This window comes from Vombatus ursinus, unplaced genomic scaffold (assembly GCF_900497805.2).
Source record: "Vombatus ursinus unplaced genomic scaffold, bare-nosed wombat genome assembly UNPS02014852.1, whole genome shotgun sequence".
NCBI lineage: Eukaryota > Metazoa > Chordata > Mammalia > Diprotodontia > Vombatidae > Vombatus > Vombatus ursinus.
The window spans coordinates 315019-338768 of NW_020954630.1; the positions used below are offsets into that span (position 1 = coordinate 315019).

At 45.8% G+C, this 23750-nt stretch overlaps 1 protein-coding gene and 1 long non-coding RNA gene across 25 annotated transcripts in view; one reads left to right on the forward strand and one right to left on the reverse strand.

The window, feature by feature from the left end:
* SSPO (SCO-spondin) overlaps positions 1–17957 on the forward strand; it is a 99517-nt gene extending 81560 nt beyond the window's left edge. For 14 of the 24 annotated variants that reach the window (XM_027841076.1, XM_027841083.1, XM_027841074.1 and 11 more), the window contains 18 exons: positions 1130–1260; positions 1667–1797; positions 2202–2248; positions 2492–2770; positions 3630–3788; positions 4215–4331; positions 5377–5515; positions 5934–6136; positions 6261–6422; positions 6873–7000; positions 7306–7448; positions 7919–7965; positions 10141–10364; positions 10713–10808; positions 11016–11076; positions 11455–11582; positions 17100–17250; positions 17627–17957. In XM_027841076.1, coding sequence (XP_027696877.1) covers positions 1130–1260; positions 1667–1797; positions 2202–2248; positions 2492–2770; positions 3630–3788; positions 4215–4331; positions 5377–5515; positions 5934–6136; positions 6261–6422; positions 6873–7000; positions 7306–7448; positions 7919–7965; positions 10141–10364; positions 10713–10808; positions 11016–11076; positions 11455–11582; positions 17100–17250; positions 17627–17649 — 2369 coding nt within the window. In that variant the 3' untranslated portion in view covers positions 17650–17957. Of the gene's footprint in view, positions 1–1129; positions 1261–1666; positions 1798–2201; positions 2249–2491; positions 2771–3629; positions 3789–4214; positions 4332–5376; positions 5516–5933; positions 6137–6260; positions 6423–6872; positions 7001–7305; positions 7449–7918; positions 7966–10140; positions 10365–10712; positions 10809–11015; positions 11077–11454; positions 11583–17099; positions 17251–17626 lie in introns of those variants that run through there. The other 10 variants (XM_027841078.1, XM_027841096.1, XM_027841097.1 and 7 more) reach the window with 7 other exon arrangements.
* Positions 17676–23750, reverse strand: part of LOC114027165 — a 7306-nt gene continuing 1231 nt past the window's right edge. The window contains exon 2 of the long non-coding RNA XR_003567218.1: positions 17676–18156. This is a non-coding gene — a long non-coding RNA (uncharacterized LOC114027165). The remainder of the gene's footprint in view (positions 18157–23750) is intronic.

Here is a 23750-nt window from a genome sequence, read left to right on the forward strand (position 1 = left end):
CAATGGCTGCTGGGGTGCACTGAGAGAGAAGGGAGGAAGGATCCCAGGGGCTGTGGAGAGTAGGTTCCCTTTGTCTTGCTCCCTGCTACCACCAGTGCCCTACCCAGGCCCCTGGCTCCTGGGGAGAAAATCCCTCGGCAGCTATCCTGGGTCTGCATGACAGTCCTCTGGACCCACTGCTCCAACTTACCCGGCAGTTACTATACCAAGAGTGACTGCTCTTCGTCTTTACTCACGGGAGGTGTGGTATAGAAAGGCAACTGGGGTGTAATGGAAAGGATCCTTGCAATCAGAAGACCCGGATTCAGATCCTGGCTCTAATACCTACTAGATGTTTGACTCTGGGCCGAGTGCCTTAGAGCGCTCTCAGCCTGGCTTTCCTCAGCTGAGGACTGAGAACAGTAACATCTGCACTACCCACCTTAGAGAGCTGTGAGGAGAGCATGTTGTACATCTTAAAGCCTGTATACATGGGAGTTATTATTTCCCACCCAACTATGGTTGTTCTCCTATCCGTAGCCTTTGTTTTAGCCAGGCAAAGTTCCAAAGTTCTCTGTCTCCTATCTCTGTCAAGCATTCTCCCATCTCCAGACTTCAGGACAAACTGAAATATTCCTACTCTCCCACCTGTCCGGTTATTCCCTTCCTATCCTTCCACACTTTTCTTTAGCTCTTTCTCTTCCTCCCTCTGCCTCCTCCTCCATGCAGCTCTCCCTGATTTATCAGAAGCACAGTTCTAAGGCATCATTCACTCCCTCAAATCCTTCCCTGATATAATGGGTTTATATGGGTGTTGGGGTGAGTCCCTTCCATTATGTGGTGCTGGTGGGTCAATCACATTCCTTCTATGGAACTGTCAATGCCTGAAGTTCAGGGACTATCTCAGCTATACCGGTTAGCATTCCCTTCCTTCCGGTGCCTGGAGCAGGACATCCCAAATTTCTCATTTTCCCACCTCCAAGGTTTCCTCCATGATCTTTACTTCATTCCTCTGGAATCCCCCTCTCTGGGTTAGACAGTGTCAATCAGGATGTGCTCTTGGGTGATGCTTTGGGCAGGGGTGAGGAGAGGATCATCTTGGGGTCTCCCCACCAGGTAACTCTGCTCCCCTAACTTCTCCTCCCCCCAGAGGAGAGCTGTGAGCCACCATTTGAGTTCCAGGCCTGTGGCTCCCCTTGTGCCGGGCTTTGTGCCACCCGTCAGCATGCTGGTCTTTGCCAAGACCTAGCTCCCTGTCAGCCTGGCTGCTACTGCCCCAAGGTGAGGGGAAGAAAGGCAGTAGGGAGGGCACATCTTTGGGGAGGGAGAGAGGGCACATCTTAAGGCTATTGTGAGGAAAGCATTTGCTGGACTTGGAATCGGGAAGACCTGAGTTCAAATCTTGTCTTACTATATGAGTGAACTTGAGCAAGTGACCCAACCTCTCTGAGCCTTAGTTTTCTCATCTCTAAAAGGGGGATAATAATAGCATCTACCTCCCAAGGTTGATGTGATGCTCAAATGATCTATATCTATATGTCTGTGTCTATGCCTATGCCTATATCTATCCATTGTCTCTAGAAAGTCCCTCTGAAACACCCCTAAGTTTTACCTAAGAAAACAGGGAAGTTTGGGTCAGCCAGGGACTCTGAATCTAGCTCCCAACTCTTCTTTCCCTCTCTTCCAGGGACTACTAGAGCAGGCAGGGGGTTGTGTCCCTCCTGAACAGTGTAACTGTCTCTTGGGCCCCAGCAATGGAGTGGAGGAGCCCCAGACGCTGGCTCCTGGAGAACACCTGCACCTGGGCTGTAAGGAGTGGTAAGTGATGGAAAGAGGATGGGTTGGAGATAGGGCCCCATGGAGAATTTGGGACTGAGGCTGGGTTGGAGAAACTAGGAGAGATGGGTTCTTAGTCCAGGCCCAAGATCTATGGCCAAGAAAGGGATGGGGGAAGTAGGGAGAGGTGGGGACATTTATCCAACCTTGTCGGAGCCAATTGAATAAAGGTTTAGGAAGCCTGGGCATGAGGTGGAATGTGCAAGAGTTTGGACCCATGTGGGTACCTTCTTCCCCTGTTCCATCTCCGAGTATTCCCAGAGCTCTGGTTCTTCTCCTTCACCTTCACTCGCCAAACTCCTCAGGGATATGTCCCCTACCCATATCCAGACACCTAAGGTTATCCAGACTCAGCCCCCCACCCACAGAAAATGCCTTCTCTACAGTGTCTGCCAGGATGGGGAATTGCAGTGTTCCAGTCATAACTGCCAAGGTAACTGCAGCTCTCCTTGATACCATCTTCTTCCCATCCTTGCCCCAGTCCCATTGGGCCATTCTTCCATGGCTCACATATACCAAGCCTAATTACTTCTCCTCATGCCTCATGTGTGCTAGTTCTCCAGTCTCCTTCATGCCTGGGTCTAGTGATTTCCACTAGAGTCGAAGCACCCATGGGGGTGAAATAGGGCTTATGGGAGACAGGCCTGGATCCTCCATATCCATGCCCTACCCCCAGGTCTTCTACCCCTGAGTGGGTGGTCAGAGTGGTCGCCCTGTGGACCTTGTTTGCCATTTGCTGCTCTGGCTCCCACCTTGCTGAGTACCCTGCGGGAGCACGGACCCAAGGATGGACCCTCCCCTATGCCTGCTGATTTCCCCCTACTGGCCTCAGAGCAGCATCGGCACCGCTTGTGCCTGGATCCTGAGACAGGAAGGCCCTGGGCTGGGGACTCACAGTTCTGCACTGCCCCTCTGAGCCAGCAGCGCCTCTGCCCTGACCCTGAAGTCTGCCAAGGTAACAGGAGGAGAGACTGGGGATCTAGAAAGTGAAGTAGTCCTACCACCAGGATGGAGCAGGGAGGGAGTTTCTTTTTAGAGTGACCAGGCCAGTTTCCATACCCAGTAAGGATTCTGAATCAGGCCTGAACTCCCTCTCCTCCCCTTCCTTTTTCCTTCCTGGCCTTTGGATTAGGAGGCTCTCCAGTTGCCAAGCCGAACATGATATTTTCAGGAACCAGCTATGCTTCCAGAAGGAAACCAAGGAAGGTTTTGGTATAGGGGCAGTCTCCTTTCAGGAACTAGGGATGGGAAGTAAGCCCTGATCTTTTCCTCTTACCACTTATCCCCCAGCAATCTTTCTCTTTTTTTTTTTTTTACTGTACAATTTCAATTTTATTAGAGAAATTTTTATTTGGTTAACACAATTCTCAGAAAGTCCCCTGACTGTGTGCATATCATAGGGAATATGCTAAAACTACTATCTGTAATGCTTCCTTTGACAACTCTGACAATCCTGTTGACATAAAAGGTCCTTGTCATGCTTGTTGTTGAAATTATAACTCTTGTACACTCAAATATGTTAGAGAGTGATCATGAGTCCCTGCAGTGGTTAATTTTAGCATAAATCCTGAAATAATAGCTTTTTCAAACTTGAGTACAACTAGACTACCATTCCATGGTATATATATTCCAAAGAGATACTAGTCTACATAAATTACATAGGGTGCCATGTTTTATGTGTTTTTTCAAAAAGAAACAAAATCCTGCTACAAAGTAGGAAATAAGTATATGGGAAATGATAGGTCTGCAAAGTACAAACATCTTATCAAATTATCTTATTATAAAATGAAATCTTTCCCTTTTTTGCCCACTAGACCCTTGCCAGTGGGAAACCTGGAGCTCTTGGAGTCCATGTCAAGTATCTTGTAGTGGAGGATTCCGGCTACGCTGGAGGAAGGCAAAGGTTCTTGCCAGGGAAAACTGCCAAGAACCCTGGGCTCAAACAGAAAGCTGCAATACTGATCCATGCCCAGGTAACCCTCCTGCTCCAGAAACTTCAGGTATTTAAGACAGAGGCTAATAACAGGGAGAGGAGGGCTCCCTTTGGGTAATGACCTACCCAACACTTAGCTTCTGCCTCAGTTTCTTCATTTAAAATGGGGATAATAATAGCATTAGCCTCACGGGGTTGCTGTGAGGATCAAATGAGATAACATTTGTAAAGCACTTAGCACAGTGTAGGCACATAGTAGGCACTTAATAAATGCTTATTTCCTTCCCTTTCCCTTCTTTAAGAACAGTGCCAGTGGGCAAGTCAGGTGTAGGGAAGAATAAAGGGAATGCAGAGGTAGGGAATACAGAAGGAATGATGTGGTAGAGAGATTGAGAGGGGATGGAGGACAAAATGGGGCTTCCATTTGCCCTGCATTCTTCCTAACATACATCTTTTGTGTCCCCAGGGGAGAGTTGTGAGGCCCAAGGTGCAGTGCCAACAGCTGATTGTGCCAATCAATGTCCCCGAAGCTGTGTGGACCTTTGGAACAGAGTGCAGTGTCTCCAAGGGCCCTGCAGCCCAGGTATAAACCCACCGTCCAATCAGCTTTTTACTTTCTGATGAAGGACCAGGCTAGAGGCTAATAGCCACAAAACTAATGTCCTGGTTCTAGCTCCCTAGCTACTGCTGCACATGCAGTAATAATTCCTGTATGAAAATAAATTTCACTTCCTTATTTTGCTTCAAAATTATCCCAACTGTCCTTTATCTTAGATGGTGGCTTAAGGAAGCAGTGTGGATTTTTCCATATCCATAGCTTCCTTGGAAAAGCATTAATGCATTCCACCAATGAATTTTTAGTCTCAAAATGTTCAATTTCCAAAGTAGTTTTGGAAGTGTTGTAGGCAACGGGGAGTCATTATGAACTAGGGATACAGGGTGACATGTTGATCTGTACCTAGTTTCTGCCAGAGTGCTTTCCGGTTTTCCAGCAGTTCTTGTTGAATACTGAGTTCTTGCCCCAATAATAAGATTTTGGGATTTTTCAAACGCTAGGCTACTCTGCTCATTTGCTTCTGCACATCATATACCTAATCTGTTCCACTGATTAACTTTGATATTAATCACCCAAGTACCAAATTATTTTGGTGATTACTCTTTTGCAGCATAGTTTAAGATTTGGTACTGCTAGGCTCCTTACTTTACTACTTTTTTCATCATTTCCTTGGATGTTCTTGACCTTAAGTTTCTCCAGATGAATTTTGCTATTGTTTTTTCTAGTTCTGTATATTAATCCTTTGATAGTTTTATTGATATGGCACTGAATAAGTAAATTAACTTAGGCAGTATTGTCATCTCCATATTGACTTAGCCTACCCATGTGCAACTAAAATCCCTCCAAATATGTAGATTCATGTCTCTTTATGTAGAATGTTTTGCAACTGTGTCCTGGCAGGTAGCCTCCCAAATATTTCACACTTTGTGTAGTTATCGTAAGCCATTGTTCATTAGGGAGAGAATGAATGCACATTGTGTGTGTGTGTGTGTGTGTGCGCACGCGCGTGCGCGTATGTTACCTACCATCCTGGGTCCTTCCCTAACCCTTCAAATCTTGTTTTCCCACCGAGGCTGCCGTTGTCCCCCTGGCCAGCTGCTTCAGGATGGGCATTGTGTACCTATATCTTCTTGCCCGTGTGGCCTCCCCAGCTCCAATGCCACTTGGGAGCTGGCCCCAGCTGGGAAGCTGCAGTTGGATTGCCATAACTGGTATGGTGTTGGTTGTGGTGCTAGGAGGGAGGTTGACCTAGAACCAGGGGTGTACTAGAGTGTTAGAACTGGCTCCAGAGGGCTAATTGTTAGAATTTTAATGTGACCATCTACACCTCAGAAATCAGCAAACACTACAAATCAGGGCTTGATTTGTTGTCTTGTTGATTGCCTAGACTTAGGAAAGTTATGGAGAAAAGTTTAATAGTGCAGATGAAACTTAAAAGTATGTCATGTGTACTTCTTTTTGTTTGGAAAGTCAGTTGTTAAGCATTTATCAGCATGCATACACTGGGCCCGGAGCCCTTGGGGATGGGTGGGTGAGAAGTGGGGTGTGGAGAAGAGTGGGAAGTGGGGAAACGCAGTGACCCAGGGACTGAGATCTCAGTCCTCCTCTCGTGTGTACTGCCTATCCTAGTACCTGTGTTAATGGGTCCTTGGTATGCACGCCCTATGAGTGCCTGGCCTTTGGGCCCTGGTCACCCTGGAGCGACTGCTCAGCCTCCTGTGGCGGGGGTACCAGGGAGCGGCACCAGAGCTGTGAGGAGAGTCTCCACGGGTTCCCATGCCGACTCCAGGACATGAAGCAGATAGCAGAATGCAGTTCTGAGCCCTGCACAAGTGAGTGCCCATGGATGGTCCCTCCATTCCTGGGTAATGTGACTAAGCAGCACTTTCTCACCCCTCCCCTAGATGCCCAGGTGCCATCCTGGGCTGGAACTGACTGAGGTATCCTGTATTTCAGCTTTATGCCAGGTGGGTGAATGGTCAGAGTGGAGTGATTGCAGTGCCAGCTGTGGGGGAGGTGTGACAGAAAGGAAGAGAGATCCACCTCTGGGGACACCATGCCCCCTGCTCTCACCGCTGCGGCTCCATAGGACATGCAACCCTCAGCCCTGCAGCCAAGGTAAGGGGTGGGGGGAAGCAGAGGCAGGCAGAGGAGGTGTAAGGGGCAGAGATTCATTGCTTCTAAATCCTAAACTCTGGAGGATAGGGAATGGGTGTGCTTAGAGTAAGAGGCAAGGAATGGAGTTTTATATTTCCATGGAATATTTTTTAACTTTTCCAATAGCCTTTACAGCTATGATCTCATTTTATCTCAGTAACTCAGCTACAGGCAGAGAAGGTAGTATATATTCATTGTTGATGTGGAGAAACTGAGGCACAGAGAAATTAAATGACTCGCCCCTAAGTTCACAATGCTGATCAGTGGCAGAGCCAGTTTAAGAAGCCAGGCCTCATGACTTCCAGCTCTGTGCTCCTTTCCCTCTAATCAGGAAGGGGATGCAAACCTAGCTCCTTCTCTACCTTGTGATTCCTCCCATGAAGTTGTGGTCTCCCTTGCTTCCCTCTCCAGAGTGCCCTCCTGGTCAGAGACCCACCCCCTGTGCCACATCATGCCCAAGCCGATGCTCAGACCTACAGCCTGGCACCCTCTGTGTGCAGTTGCCTTGCCAACCTGGCTGCAGCTGTCCTGATGGGCAGGTGAGTGTAGTGAGAATGCTGCAGGGGTGGGGATTGGAGGGGTGTGTGTGTGTATGGTTGTCTCTATATATTCCACACATGGCAGACTGACATGTGTGCATGTGTCTTGGGAGTGGAGATCTCTCATGATCTTATAAGAAGAAGATAGGCAATCCTGGGAAAGGGGAGGGGGCAGAGACTGGCTCAAGGCCTAGGACTGGGAATGCTCCATCCAGGTACTGTCAGTGTGGGGAGGCAGCCGGCTCTAACCTTAGCAGAGCCTACCCTGGGCATGGGGCTAAGTCAGTGCTATGCTTCTGCCTTAGCTGCTGCAGACAGGCAGATGTGTCCCCCTGGCTGACTGCCCCTGTACCCAGCTTTCGCTGCCCTGGGCCCTCTTTTTGACCCCAGAGGAGCAGGCCCAAGAGCTGCCTTCTGGGACGATACTCGTCCAGAACTGTACCCACTGGTAAGGGCGCCTAGGGACTTAATAGCCAGGAGAATTTGGGGAGAAATGGGGGTGGAGGGAGAAAAGGGATGAGGATAAAGCTAGGGATAGAAAGGAGGGGAGGAGATGGGGAAGAAAGAAATGGAGTGGAGTGCTCAGCAGGAAATGTCCCCATAGGTGAGGGCACCTAGGAACTTAGAAACTCAGGGCATTTGGGGAAAAATAAGGAGGGGGAGAGAAATGGGATGGGGATAAAGCTAGAGATGGAATAGGAGGGGAGGGGATGGCACAGAAGGGAATGGAGTGGTGTGCTCAGTAGGAATTGTACCAACTGGTGGAAGCACTTAGGAACCTAATAGATGGGGCCTTTGGGGAGAAATGGGGGGAGAGAAAAGGGATAGGGTTAAGACTAGGGATGAAATAGGGTGGGGAGGGGGGGAAAGGGAATGGAGTGGGATGCTCAGCTGAGCCCTGTGGTTCTGTTCTGCCAGCCTCTGCCAGGAAGGATCCTTCAACTGTTCCAGCAGTGACTGTCAGGGTGAGAGAGAGCCTTGCCCAGCGATCCTTCCACTGGCACTCCCCCTAAATCAAGGGCAGGGCTTTCCCCGAGTCCTAAAGGCTCTATTAAGGATCTGGCTCATGTCCAAGGTCCCCATCTTCCCAACACCCAGGGCTTTGGGCACTGCACGTTTCATTGGAGGTGGGGATAGAAGTGGGGCTGCACTGGGAGTTATCAGTGGCCAGTAGGTTGCATTTGGGGAGGATGGGCCCTGATCCTTCCTCCCCTGATTTGTTTAGGTTATTTACTGGTACTCTACCTATCCTTCAAGGTCCCACATTTTCCCTGACCCACCCAGTGACCACTGACCACTGTGACCTCTTCCTCCTCAATTTCTGTAACACTTCTGTCATCTAGCATTCATCGGTGCTCCTTTCCTGCCTGCCATCGGCAGTTATCTATCTATGTATGTCTTGTCTTCCCAGCTAGATTGAAAACTGGAGGTTAGGGACCGTGCTATATGCTCTTTTATCCCTCATAGGACCTAGTACCCGCTTGTGTGCCCAGCGTCTATTGTGATGAATACAGAGCCTGAGGAGGGAGACTCCTAGCAATCTGAGAGATTACAGTCTGGCTGGGAAGGAAAAACATCAGTGTGGGGAATGGGTGGAGAGTGATGCAAAGCAGTATTGATAAGCACCAAGCGCCTGACACACAGATGCTTGGACTAGGCTTTCAGAGAAGGGAAAGCTCATTGTGGGCCAGAGCAGTTGAGAAGGCTCCCTGGAGAAGACTGACTTGAGTTGGGCCCAGGAGGATGGGCAGGATTTGGCTGTACAGAAAGGATGGGGCATCTAGGTAGAGAGAACAACATGGACAAAAGTGAGAATGCCTACGCTGAGGGATCCTGTGACCTTAGGTGTATATGTGGCTGGCAGAGGAAGGATAGAGACCCATCTATCCAGGTGTGGTCAGCATCCCTGAATGCAATGCCCACCTGCCAGCCTCTTCTTCCTTGGGAAGTCCTTACTTTCCAGCGAACATCCCCACAAGCCTGACTCCCTTTCCTATCTGTCCTGCCCTTTGCTCCAACTTCTTGTCTCTGGGGACTGGTCAGTTTGCTCTATAAGCAGTGGGGAAGGAGTCCTCAACTTCCATCAGACCCCTATGACACCCACCAGGCCCTGTATACAAGGCCTCTGCTCATCTCAGCAATCCTGCCAGTTGCCAGATCAGGGTAGGCAGGTTGGGAGAGAAGTGGCTGGGGAACACGTAGATGAGAGTAGGGAGACCTCAGGAGAGGAAGTGAGAACTCAAGAGAATTATAGAATGTTCAAGCACAAAGGGACCTTAAGGGTCGTCTAATATAACCCTGCTGTGGTACAGAGGAGGAAACTGAGGCCCCGAGAATGGAAATGACTTATCTAAGGTCACACACCTCATTAGTGAGAACTGGGACTCATCTCCTTATTCCCAGTCTTCTTTCCACTGTACTAAGGAGGCTTGATTGTATTCAATTCAATTCAATTCCCCCAGCCTTGGCTGAGCAGTCTACACACATCTCTGTGTGGCCTACAATGAGAGGCATGGGATAGTGGAGGGATTAGTGTAATCGAATCAGAAAAGATCAGGGTGAGAATCTCAGTTCTGCTACTTTCTACCCATGTGACCTTGGGAAGATGAGCCCTCTCTGATCCCTTCTAGCTGTAAATTCTATGCTATAAGTCACGCCTCTGCTCTCTAGGGGCTGATAAGTTAGCTAGAGAGATCCCACAGAACAGTTATGAAACCATTTCAAAAGAGTAGAAGATAGCACATGGTAAGAATTACAGTGAGTGGTGCTGGAGGAGGTGAGACAAGGGGAAGAACCACATGGGTGGGGTGGTTGGAGAAATCTTAACAAAAGAAGGAAGGCTTGAGCCAATTCTTGAAGAATGGGTGGAGAAGTGGGTGTACAGCAGAGGGAACAGAATGTGTAGAGGTGTGAGTGAGCATGGTGTGATTTAGGAAAGTAAGGAAACCAGTCTGTCTGGATGGGAAGAGATGTATAGGGAAGGAGTGTAGGGGCAAGGAAGTCTTCCAGGGACTCTGAAGGGAAATGGGAGAAAATAGAATCCTTTGGGGACGTCTACCTCAGGTCCCAGGTCCCTGGGGTGTGGGATGAATTCCTGGTCCAGGGCTAATGGAAGTGGTGGGGCTTGTGGTACTCTTCAGCAGAATGCCCGCCTGGAGAGAGGTGGCAGCAGGTGGTACCAGGGGAATCAGGCCCATGTGAGAAGACTTGTCAGGAGGTGTATGCTGAGGAGCCGCGTCAGAATAACTGCAGCATGGGGCAGACTGAGGGCTGTGTATGCCAGAGTGGGCATTACCGCAGCCAGGCGGGCACCTGTGTCACTGCTGACCACTGCGAGTGCTGGCACCATGGACACTTCTACTTGGTGAGATGCCCCCTTCTGCCAACCACAGAAAAGGGCCATTTCCCCCACCCTGGCTCCAGTTTTTCTCTTTGTCCTGTCCCCCACATCCCCGGACACTGGTATGGGCTCTTCAGCCCAAATGCAAAGGTCACGGCATCTGATTTGAAAGCAGCTCTGGGCTGTTCAACCTCCTTCCCATCATAAAATATGACTTCCTTAACCATGCACCAGAACCTGTTCTGCTCTTTTGGTCTCTCTCACTTTGGCCTATTTGGGAGGTCCCAGGTTGGACCAAGTGAACAGGGTATTTTGGAGAGAAAGGATTATAGTGGAAAGGATCTCATTCCATAGTTATTATCTTCCTTTCAGCCTGGGGCTGAGTGGCAGGAAGACTGTGAGTGGTGCAGATGTATTGATGGGAGGAGCTTTTGTGCCCGGAATTGTCCCCTGATCGTCTGTGCTCAGGTAATGCTGCCTCCTCGTGCCAGGGATGGCCTCCCGTGTTCTCCCCTCTTGAGGCATCTCTGAAGGAGCTAGTGTGCTGATCTGGGAAAGGGACACTCCACACACAGGGGAAGTCCAGCACGCGGGGTTCACTCTTGGGATTATTGGGTGGGCAGTGAGTTGAGGTGGGATTCTTTTCCCAAGTCGGGTCTCTGACTGTTCCTACAGGGTGAGATAAAAGTACAGAAGCCAGATGATTGCTGCCCTGTCTGTCAGCAGGAAGCACTAGGTATAGAGTGAATGCTCAGACTCCCCTGCTCTGCCCCTCTTTATATCCAACCTTTCTTCCCTTCCCTCAGCTCCCTAAGCCATGCAGTCCTTTCTGGATTGTCTCAGTTCTTCCTCTTCTCACTAGAGGTCTTAGGAAAAACTAGGGTCTACTTCATGGTCCCTGAGCAGCCCTGGCCCCAGTCCCTCCTCTGCTATCACCGTCTCTAGCCCTGACCCCTTCCAGCACTTTGGTATCCCTCAGGGTAGGGACTGAGGCTAAGCCCAGCCAGGTTTCTGCCTTCCTACCTCTTGCTCCAGCCCCCACCCTATATCCCCTTCTCCTGCCTGCCCTCATTCTATGCTCATTGCCTGCTTCTTCCTCTTTTCCTAACGGAAGAACCATCGATGTCCTGCAAGCATCTCACTGAGCTTCGAAACATCACCAAGGGTTCCTGCCACTTGCACCAGGTGGAAGTGAGCTACTGTACTGGACACTGTCCTTCCAGTACCAATGTCATTCCTGAGGTGAGCGGTGGATCCTCCAGAAGAAGGACAGGAGGGAGGGATGATGGGATATTGGGGGAAGAGGAACAGGAACATTGGGAAGGGAAGACTGAAGAAATGGGTGCCCTATTGTCTAATGGAGGGAAAGTGTCATGTGGGGCAGGAGAACTGATGGAAGGAAGTCTGCTAGTTTTACTGATTACTTACAACTGCCCTACTCTGGGGAATGCAATAAGAAAAGGGTCTATTTTCCTCAAAAGTTCCTATCAAATTGGAGGGGAAAAAAAGATATGCTATGAGACAGAGATAATTAGTGCTAGTGAAAAAAATCATTTGGCTTAGGTTGAGGAAGAGGGATTGGCCTAACTCCTGTTCAGCTCATTGTTTCCTCTATTAGGGTCTTTCTGTAACCAAAGTAAATGATTGCTGGCAATTAACGACCCAGGACAGCTACTTTAGGGTATAGCCCTTCTATATATACTTTTCGCCATTGTTATCTTCCCAAATCAATAGACATCCTTCCTAACACATCCATTCTGGAAATAGGTTTTCAAGACATTTATTAGCAATTCATAGAAAGAGGTAAAAGTCTACAACCTCTGGACAGTTACAGAGATACCTAGCACAGAATCCAGGCAATCTTAGCCAAAGGTCACTTCTTACATGGCCCATAAATGTCTAGGACGAGTGTAGATGGGTAGGACATTCCTTACTTATAGCCAGAGTGTCTGGGTTCCATGCTTCATGGTGCAGCCATCTTTGTTTGGGAGCAAACCCATTGGCTTCATCCCTTTAGCTTACCCTAGGTCTGGGCTTTTCTTCTTCCCAAGAACAGTTGCACTAAACTTGGCTTTGCTTACCATTCCCTAGACAATAACTTATGGTGCACCACATTAGCATAGTTCCTTCTGTCTTCTCTTCCAGAGTGACTACTGCATCAATACTCCTCCTGTTTTTCTTCCTCAAGAAAATATTTCTACACTCCCCAGAGAAAAACATTTATAGGCTTACAATATCATATCTCAAATCATATCCATCTTTCATTTGTAATATGAGGGATTTGACTTTGATAATCTCTAAAGTCCCTTCTGCTGTAACTCCCGTGATCTTCTCAGTACACAGGAAGGGTTATTTCTTCACAGTATGTAGGACTGAAATTTTCTATCTCTAAATGCTTACATCAATAAAATAGAGAAAGAACAGATTAATGAATTGGGCATACCACTAAAAAAGCTAGAAAAAGAACAAATTAAAAATACCCAATTAAACACCAAATTAGAAATCCTGAAAATCAAAGGAGAGAGTAATAAAATTGAAAGTAAAAGAACTATTGAACTAGTAAATAAAATTAAGAGCTGGTTTCATGAAAAAAAAAACCCAATAAGATAAATAAACCTTTGGTTAATTTGATTAAGAAAATGAAAGAAGAAAACCAAATCACCAGTATCAAAAATGAAAAGGGCGAGTTCACCACAGTATACAGAAGTGTCCATCTACCCTTAAAGTTCCCTCCCTCATCCTTCACGTCTGGGGCTAGTTACCATGGCTCTTTGTTTGCTTGTGGCCTTCAGGCAATCCCCACCTGACTGCTACCACTAACTACTGCTGTGGAATAATATTTAGAGCAGAAAATGTCCTGAGAAATCATCCAGTCTAAGGGTTCTTAACCTGGGGTCTGCCAGTTTTACTGATTACTTACAACTGCCCTACTCTGGGTAATACAATAAGAAAAGGGTCTATTTTCCTCAAAAGTTCCTATCAAATTGGAGGGGAAAAAAAGATATGCTATGAGACAGAGATAATTAGTGCTAGTGAAAAAAATCATTTGGCTTAGGTTGAGGAAGAGGGATTGGCCTAATTCCTGTCATATTTTAATAACTATATTTCAATATAATTGGTTTCCTTTGTAATCCCTATGTGTTTTATTTTATCCATTTACAAACGTTATTGTGAGAAGGCATTTGCCAGACTGACAAAAGGGGCCAGAACACAAGAAAAGTGAAGAACATCTGTCTCTTCCAGTCGAACTTACTCTTTTGATTGTTAACGATTTAAAATGCATTTTAGTTTTGCCTTTTGTCTTTGCACCACGGTTGTTTCAGCTGCCTGCCCCATCTAGATTGAATGCTCCTTGGTGACAAAGAAAAGCCACTGATGGGGTGACCACACAGCTCATATTCTGTTTTAGCAGGAGCCCACCTCACTGTAGTGAGGGAGAGAGACTCCATTTCATTATCTGTTCTCTGGGATCTTCATTCAACCTGTTGATTTTATAGAGGAGGAAACTGAGACCCACAGATGTTATGTGACTTTTCCAAGGTCACTCAGCTAATAGATGGCAGAGCTAGGATTTGAACCCAGGACTTCTGACTCCAAATCTGGTGGTCTTTCCATTATACAAGGTAGAGTCAGAAAACCTTGGTAGCATCAAACTAAATTGTTTCTGGGTCTTAAATGGGTTCTAGATGAACAACACTCTATGCTCATTCCTCTCTTTCTATTCTTTTTTCAGTTTGAAGTGTGACTTCCAGCTTGTTTGGGGAATCTCTTCTTTTGGGCTCTTGTTATTCAGTTTTATGTGGAACTCCTTGTGACCCTGTGAACTGTAGCAGGTCAATACTGTCCATGGTGTTTTCTTGGCAAAGATATTGGAGTGATTTGCTGTTTCCTTCTCTAGTGGATTAAGGCAAACAGAGGTTAAATGACTTGGCCAGGGTCACATAGTAAGTGTCAGAGGCTGGATTTGAACTCAGGTCTTCCTGACTCCAAACCTGGTGCTCTATCCACTGAGCCACCTAACTACTTCTTTTTGGACTCTAGCCCTGTGCTATATTTCAGATGCTTCCCTTAAATATCTTCTTGATTCTTAGCTCTGGACAGCCTGGCTCAATCCTGCCCATGTTCTTCTTTTTGACCAGGTCTAATCCAGCCCTGACTTGAGCCCAGGTTTCTCCCCCAGCCGCAGGCTTCATTTAACTTTACTCTGCAGACATCCCTCCACCATCTCTGGGTCAACCCTGGCCACCTGGTTCCTGAGGGAGAAAAGAACTTTCCCAACAGGAAAATTGCCCCCAGTGATTTCTGTTTGGCCGCAAACTGTTTTTGTAATGATGTTCTTTACTCCTTTCCTAAAAGTGTCTGAGTTTTGATCTTAATAAATTTGTCCTTTCTAACCCTGTTTCCTCATCAACAAAATGGGCACAGCAACGCTTGTGTAACAGATGCAGACACGGGCAAAACACACATCACGAGCACACACACACAGATGCACACACACCTTTATACTTGCAAACCCTACCTCACAAGGTGGTTGGGAGAAAAGTGCCCTGCAAATGTCAAAGAGCTAGACAAGCCTGAGTTGTTTTCATCGCATGCATTATGATCATCACCGTCTTATCGTCCAAGATCCTCTGCCTGGAGCACAGGCCCTCGGTTCTCTCCTATTGCATCCTCTTTCTTCTGCCCTTGACGTGCTTACTCACAGGTTGTCACATCTGGTTTCTGCTTTTAGGTTCTGCTCCCTAGCTCCCTCATTGGGGCACTCTGGCTCCGGGCTCTGTCTCACTAATTCACGTCGTCTACACGGTGGCTTCCATTTGGCCCATCTACCCACTTCCTATTCCTTGGTTGACTTTGGCTTTTTCTGTTTGAGTGCCCTCTCATTCATCTGTGTTCTGGGCACTAGATCATAGGGAGAGCATTCACAAGCTGGATGATGATTCAAAAGATGATGGCCAGGGCCATGTGGGCGTTGTCTAAAGATACTGGGAATGTTTAGCCTGAAGAAGTGAAGACATTTGGGAGACCTGAAAGCCATCTTCAAGTATTTGAAGAGCTTTCATGTGGAAGTGGGATTATATCTGCTCTTCTTGGATCCAGATGGTGGAACTAGGACATGGATGGAAGTTGCGGAGAGAGAATTAGGCCTGATACAAGGGAAAATTTCCTTATGATGAAAGCTGAATGGGCTGCCTTTAGGGGAAGTGGGTTCCTCCCTCACTGGAGGTCTTCCAGCAAAGGCTGGATGTTGGTATTCAGTCGTCTCAGTCCTGTCCGACTCTTCATGGCCCCATTTGGGGTTTTCTTGGCAGAGATCCTGGAATGGTTCGCCATTTTCTTCTGCAGCTCATTTTATAGATGAGGAAACTGAGGCAAAGAGGGTTAAGTGACTTGCCCAAGATCACACAGCTAGTAAGTGTCTAAGGCCAGATCCGAACTCAGGAAGATGAGTTTTCCTGATTCCAAGACCAGTGCTCTATCCGCTGTGCCACCTAAAAGCATTTTAGTTGCTTCCCAATAACATTTGCACTCCAGTAGCACCCTCCTGTGTAACAGAGGTGCAGTTAAGCACAGCAAATGGCTACATTGACCATGTCTGATGACTGTGCCTATTGTTTAGTCACATCTGACTCTTTGTGACCCCATTTTGGGGTCTTCTTGGCAAAGATACTGGAATGGTTTGCCATTTCCTTCTCCAGCTCATTTTAGAGATGAGGAACTGAGGCAAACAGGGTTAAGTGACTTGACCAGGGTCACACAGCTAGTGTCAGAGGCTGGATTTGAACTTGGGTCCTCTTGACTCTAGATCCAAAGCTTTTTCCACTGCACCACCTGGCTGCCCCTAAAGGCTGGATGACCACTTGTCAAATATGTTACAGAGAGGATTCTTGGGTTGAAGTAGATGACTTTTGAGGTCCTTTTCAATCTTGAGATTCTATGAGTAGGTGGTTGACTGCCAGATCCTAAGTTAGAGTTAGAGGTTAGAATGCTGGACCTGTCATAAGGAAAACCTGAATTGAATTCCGCCTATAACATTAACTCTGTGGCTGTGCACAAGTTGCAACCTCTCTCAGCCTCAATTTCCGATAATAATACCTACCTCATAGGATAGGCTTAAATGAGATGTGTGTAAACTACTTTGTAAATCTTTAAGCACTATTTAAATGCCAGTGATCTCTCCTTCTATGGTTATCCCTCTGGCCTTAGGTTAATGACTGGCTCCTTAGGTGCTCTGATATAGATTCAAGTATTGCTCTATGGACTGGCCCTCCCCAAATGACTTTATCACTTAAACACATAGTGAAATTTACATACAGAAAATCCCCAGAAGTGTGTGGTGGGGAAGTACTGGTAGTTGAGCAGTTTCACCATTTTCTTCCTAACTAGACTGTAAGCCTCTGGAGAACTGGACTATTGACCTCTTCTAACCTTGTGTCTCCCTAAGTTCAAAGCTAGGTTCATAAAAAGGTGATCAGTTAATTGAGTATCAGTGTGGGTTATAGTAATCAAGAAACTTTGTGGAGGAAGGGTGTGTTTCTTGTCCTGCTCTGCCTGGCTAAACATGCCAGTGGAGAGAGTCAAAGTTGGGGGCTCCAACTCCAGGCTTCTGGATTTCCCTTTTTGATAGCGAGGGGGCTAGTAATGGTGGATAGATGGCATTGGGGAGATAGTGTGAGGTCTGGGCAAGGTTGATCCCTTGCTCCAGCCCCACTCTGGCTGGGTCCCTATGTAACTCAGCCTCCCTTCTTTTGCTCCTAGGAGCCATACCTGCAGAGCGTATGCGACTGCTGTAGCTACCTCCTGGACCCTGTCAATCCTGTGCGCATCCTGAATCTGCGTTGTCCTGGGGGTGACACAGAGCCTGTTGTGCTTCCGGTCATACACAGCTGCCGGTGTAGTGCCTGCCAGGGTGAGGCCAAAGAGTATCTGTATGCATGTATGTGTATGTATGGGGGGGGATGGTGGTTGTTGGTGGTCCAAGAGCAGGTTGGGATTTTGTACCTGGTCTAGAGGGTTCTTCCTGCCATTCCAAGATAGATGCACAGTATGCCAGGATTAGGGGGTACAGACCCTGTCTGTTCTGGACTGATCTTAGGGAGACTTTTCCTATTTACCCCCCATCCACCTTATCTCCTCCTCACCAAAACAAACAGAGCCTCTCTCTTGACTCTGTTCTCCCCTTCCAACTTCTCTGCCCAGAACTCATTCCTATCCCAGCCATCCTGGGTTAGCTTGCCACTTGCCTCCTTCTTCTGCATATCTCTCTGCCTGGGTCTCATTCACAGGAGGGGATTTATCAAAGCGCTGAACGGATTGGACTCGTTGGCAACATACTTAGTTCAACAATATGACCTGTATTGTCTGGAACAGTCCTCATTTCAAGACAAGAAAATACATTTTTAACAAAGCTTAGCTGAAGGAATATACTTTGTTAAGACTGTATTTCTGGAATTTGGGGTTTGGAAGAATATAGTCTACCATAGTCATGGTACACAATCCCTTTTTGTTCATGAAACCAACAGGCCTGCGTGTATGTTTTTATGTTATGAACTATGAATGGCCTGGGGGCTATGGAACAGGGGCAACTCATTCCCTAATAAAGCAAATTTGCCAATACTTTTTCGTGTGGAATCTCTGTCTGAGGGTTCTAGGGAAGTAGGTGGTGGATCTGTGCCTTGGACAGGACCCTGGGGCAGGAGTGGTTTCTTCTGTAGGACAGGAAAGGTGGTGTTCCTTAAATCCACAATCTGCTACTAAATATGTAACCTCAGTAAGTCAGTCGTCATTTGTCCTCTTTAGGCTTCGTTTTCTTCACCTGTGAAATGAAAGAGAAGGAAACAAGCATTTATTAAGTACCTACTATGCACCAGGCACTTTATAAATATTTCATTTGATCTTCACAAATCTTTGGCAGGTAGGTAGGTATTATTATGATTCCCATTTTACAGTTGGAAAAACTAAGGCAGATAGAGGTTGAGGGACTTGCCCACTGGGGTCATGGCACTGGTATCTGAGGTCAAATTTGAACTTGTCTTCTTGGAATACTCTTTCCACTGTACCACCTAGCTGCCTGAAAGGCAGCATGGTAGACGGGAAAGTCCTTTAGTCTTATGTTGTTGTGTGTCCTTCTTTCTCGAAGAGGACCATGGCATCAGGAAGGTGATGCCATGACTTGCAAGTGAATTGGATTTAAGTGAGGGAGGGCTGTGCAAAGTCACCAGCCTCACTCTCTCCTCCGGAGCCATCTGGTCCTGTAGCCAGAAGATGAAGACACTAGTCCAGTCTCTGTTATTTCCAGCTGTGATTTTGGCTGAGTACTTCACACCTCGGACACATCAACAAAATGAAAAGGTTTCACTAGATGCACTCTAAGGTCTTCCATCTGTAAAATGTTCCCTAAACTGCCTCCACCCAGGACCCTTCCTACCTCCCATTAACCCAGACAAGAGAGGCCCATCCATCTACCCCGCCCAGTGCTCCCTTCTTCTACCACAACCAGCCCTCCTTTGGGCTGATGCCTTATCGTTGGCTCCATTCAGTTGTCCCAGGACATTCAGTCTCTAGTCCTAACTCTAACCACCCAATGAGGCACAGCTGTTAATCCTGGAGACCTGTGAGTTGAGAGGTCACAGGGAGACCATCCCAGTGGGAAATTTAGGGAAGGAGCCAGGTTTTGAGGGGGTGACAGGAAATAGAGAGAGTGCCAAAGTCAGAATATGAAAGAAAGAAATATTTTAAGTAGTGAACATTCTAATTTTGAAAGGAAGACTCCTCGGGGAGTTAGTTGGGTAAGGGTTCTTAGATGAAAGAAAATATATTTTTATCCAGTTCATCTTTATGTGTTGCTCTTCCTGCTCTCATTTATCCACCTCAGCCATGGCTTGCAATGAAGTTTTTTGGTGTCCAACCCTGTGATAGGTCCTGTTTCAAATATAAAGAAAGTTTAAAGAATAATCATAGGTCCAGAGCTGTATGGGCCCTTAAAGGCTATTTAGTCCCACCTCCTCATTTAACAGGTACAGAAACAGGCCCAAAGTGACTTGCCTAAGGTCATACAGGTATTACTTAGGAACCATTTGACCTGACATCCCGTGATTCCAGAGCCTGGACTCATTCCGCCGTGCCAGATCTGCCTTTAAGTAGCTTATAATGTATTCGGGGATACAAATAATATACATATAGCAGATAAATATAGCAAATAATTAACACATAGCAGACAGACGCCAAGTTAACATGTCATACTGTACTCAAATGAGGAGTACAGGAAGCTAGTCCTGAAATCCAGGATTAACTAGCAAATCAATGCCATGGGGAGGGTGTTGGGTGAGCCAGAAAACCTGTGTATAATCCAGACCTGTCACTAATTAGCTACATGACCTTGGGCAAAACATATAACCTCTCTGAGCCTTAAGTTCCCTCATCTATAAAACAGGAGTAACATCTGACCCAGATAAATCACAGAGATGTCATGAGAATCCTATGTAGTAATATATGTGAAATATATAGTAGAAATAAGTAGTAATATATGTGAAAGCAAATTGAAAAATATTTCTACAGACTATGAATGGGTTATGTTGTAGAGGGATTCCTTACTAGGGTATGGGCTCAACCAGATTGTGTCTGAGGTCTCTTCCAACTCTGAGATTCCAACTCTGAGGATGTCCATGGGGGGGGGGAGCAAATGAAAAAGGGATGTACTATTTAGGGAATGAAGCCATCCAGATACTTCAGTTTGTGGATGATTTAGTACTAATTGTATCAAACCCAAGAAAATTGCAGGGTCTCCTCCTTGATAAGATTGGCCTAATGATCTATATAGGAAAAACTAAATGGATTAAAAAAATGCCTCTTGCCCAGACATGTAGTTGGATGGCCAATCCATTAGGCTAATACATCAGGATATAACACAGGACAACAGAATTAGTATTACTGGATCTCAAAATTGGAAGGGTTCTCAAATGCCATCTAGTCCAACCTGTGCCTGAATATGCATCCCCTCTACTTGATAAATGGTCATCCAGCCTTTGCTTGAAGATTTCTGGCAAGGGAGAAACCCATATCTATTGAAGCAACTCTTTGATCACTGGAATTGTTAGGAGCAGCTAGGTGGCACAGTGGATAGAGAGCTCAGCTTGGAGTCAGGAAGATCTGAGTTCAAATTCAGTGTCAGATACTTACTAGCTGTGTGACCCTGGGCAAGTCATTTAACCATGTTTGCCTCAGTTTCCTCATCTGTAAAATGAGCTGGAGAATGAAATGGCAAACCCCTCCAGTATCTTGGCAAAGGCCAAGGAAAACCCCAAATAGGGTCATGAAGAATCATAGATGACTGAACAACAAAACTGTTAGGAAGATTTTCCTTGAGCTAAAATCTGTCTCTTTATAACATTCACTCATTGCTTCTGGTTTTGCTCTCCAGAGTTAAACCAAATAAATCTAATCTCTAAACATCCTCAAGTCTGTGAACCTGATCATCATGTGGTGTGATTTGGAACACCTTTGGGACTCAAAGAGGGCAAGAGATTGCCTTCTTCTGGATATTCTCCAGCTGATCAATATCTTTCCTAAAAAGCAATACCCAGAATTAAACCCCAGACTCCAGATGAGTATGGTTAGGGCAAAGGACAGCTGTCATTATTCCTTTCCTAATGCACCCTAAGGCCACATTAGCTTTTTTGGATGCTTTATCACACTTTGACTCATATTTAGCCTAAAGTTCACTAAAACCCTCAGATCTTTTTCAGAGGAATTTTTAACCTAGTTACACTTCCCATGTTCTGTACTTTCAAAGTTGTTTTTTGAACCAAGTAAGACTTTATAGGGTAGCTAAGTGGCACAGTGGTTAGAATGACAGGCCTGGAGTCAAGAAGACTCCTTATATTCCTGAGTTCAAATCTGGCCTCAGACATTTATTAGCTATGTGACCCTGGGCAAGTCACTTAACCCTGTCTGCCACAGTTTCCTCACCTTTTAGATGAGTAGAATGAACTGTAGAATGAACTGGAGAAGGAAATGGCAAACCACTCCAGTATCTTTGCCAAGAAAACCCAAAATGGGGTCATGAAGAGTTGGACGGGACTGAAAATGAACAACAACAAAGACTTCATATATACACATTGAGAAATGTCAAGGATCTGTCATTTTGTAGGAATTTTCAAGGTGAGAACTCCTTCCCTCAACTGAGGCATGCAGAACTGTTAAGTGTTAGTTCAAAGTAATTTGTCCGTGATTACACATATAGTAAGTATCAGAGACAGCCCATGCAGCCTCTCTGTGATTTATAGATGTATTAATTCAGTATACTGACTTTAAACTCAAATCTATTACATTTCATCTTATTAGATTCAGCCCAACATTCTAGTCTGGTGAGATAATTTTGGATTCTGATTGTGTCTTGCAATGTATTAGCTATTTATTACTCCTGGCTTGGTTTCATTTTCAATTCTGATAAGCATGCCATTGATTCCTTTCTCGCAGTCATTGATAAAGGACCAAGGACAGATCCCTGGATTACTCCATCTTCTGGCTTGTCCCTAAGCCATTAATGACTTGTTCTGGAAAAGGACCATGACATTAGGGAGGCGATGCCATGACATGCAAGTGAATTGGATTTAAGTGCAGAAGGGCTGTGCCAAGTCAGCAGCCTCATTTTCTCTTCCAGACCATCTTGGTCCAGTGGCAAGATATAGATCCGGACTACTCCTAAGGGCTGGTTATTCAGTCAGTTCCAAACCAGTTTGTCTAGCCAAATCTCTCCACATTTCCTGCGAAGACAACATGAAAGCATTGGTCAAATGCTTTGATGAAATTTGAGTATGGCCATATTGTTTCCCTGATTTACAAGTCTAGTAAACTTGTCAAAAAAGGAAATAAGATTAATATAACAAAACCAGGTCTTGATGAAACCATTCTGTTTGTGATCACTTGCTTTTCAAGAGGCTCACTAATCCTTCATTAGCTTACCATGGAATTTTGCCAGTAATTAAAGTCAAGATCACCACCCTGTAGTTCAAAGACTCCATGCTTTTCTCTCTTTCTGAAAAACATGATAAACTTTGCCCTTCTCCACCTTTCCAGCAGTTCTCTCATTCTTTATAATTTATCAAAGATCACATATTTGTGGTTGGACAATCATATCTAATACCATATATGTAGGAAAGGCACTGTAGACGGACCATGAGTTAGGCCCACAATTAAAAGGGAGTAACAGAGCAGGGAAATGGGGATAGAGGGAGATGCATTTAGAATACTGTGTTTTCTTACAATCCTCCAAAATTATTTCCACCAAAAAAATTTCCCACACAAATGTTTTCTTAGTAACACTGCCTGGCATCACCTGCGGCATTGGAACATTATTTTCTTTGTAAAGTCAAATGACTTTAAGATTGAAGGAGAGATACATGATGGATGCTAGTAGTGTGTAGCATATTTCCAGTGATGATCTATGCACGAGAAGTAATGATAGGTAGAGGTGTGTTAATCACATGGCCACAGTTTTCTCATCTGTAAAATGAGCTGGAGAAGGAAATGGCAAATCACTCTAGTATCTCTGCCAAGAAAACCCCAAAAGGGGTCATGGAGAGTTGGACACAACTGAAAATGACTGAACAACAACAAAGACTTTATATGTACACAATGAGAAATGTCAAGGATCTGTGATACTCTTGAGTACCACCTGAACCAGATTGAAATGTAATTGGGAAATGTTTCACAAAATAAATAAAAATACAATAAAACATACATGGCCCATGGGGATCCTTATGTATGGCTTAGTGGCCCCCATTTTTATTTGAGTTTGACACAACTGATATAAGGAATTATCATTTATGAAATACACAATTGGGAAAAGAAGTAGGATGATCACATAAAAAGGATAAAGTATAAAGGATGGAGAGCATGAAAGCTGCTTTCGTAATCACAAAACGTTAAAAAAAAAACACAGACGAAGGCCTGCATAGGAGATTGGGGAAATTATCTATGGAGAATCTGTGAGAGAACAGGGACAAGAGTTGCATGGGATGAAAAGACATGGATATTTTGCTCTCTGCCTTGGTGGAGGGAATATCTATATTGATGAGAGCACAAGTCCATTGAAATACTGAAGATATATGTGGATTCCTTTATAGTGGAGAAGCCCAGTGCAGCCTATAGGACATGCTGAAAAAATTTTGGTAGATTGATTAACAAGCTAAGACTGGGGTAGAAAGAAGCAAGAGAGACAGAGAGAGAGAGAGAGAGAGAGAGAGAGAGAGAGAGAGAGAGAGACAGCGCACAAATAGTATGCTTCCATCTGCATTCAGAGTCCATAGTTCTTTCTCTGGATGTGGATAGGGTTTTCCATCATGAGGTTTTTGGAGTTGTCTTAGATCCTTGCATTGCTGAGAAGAGCCAAGTCTATCAAAGTCAGTC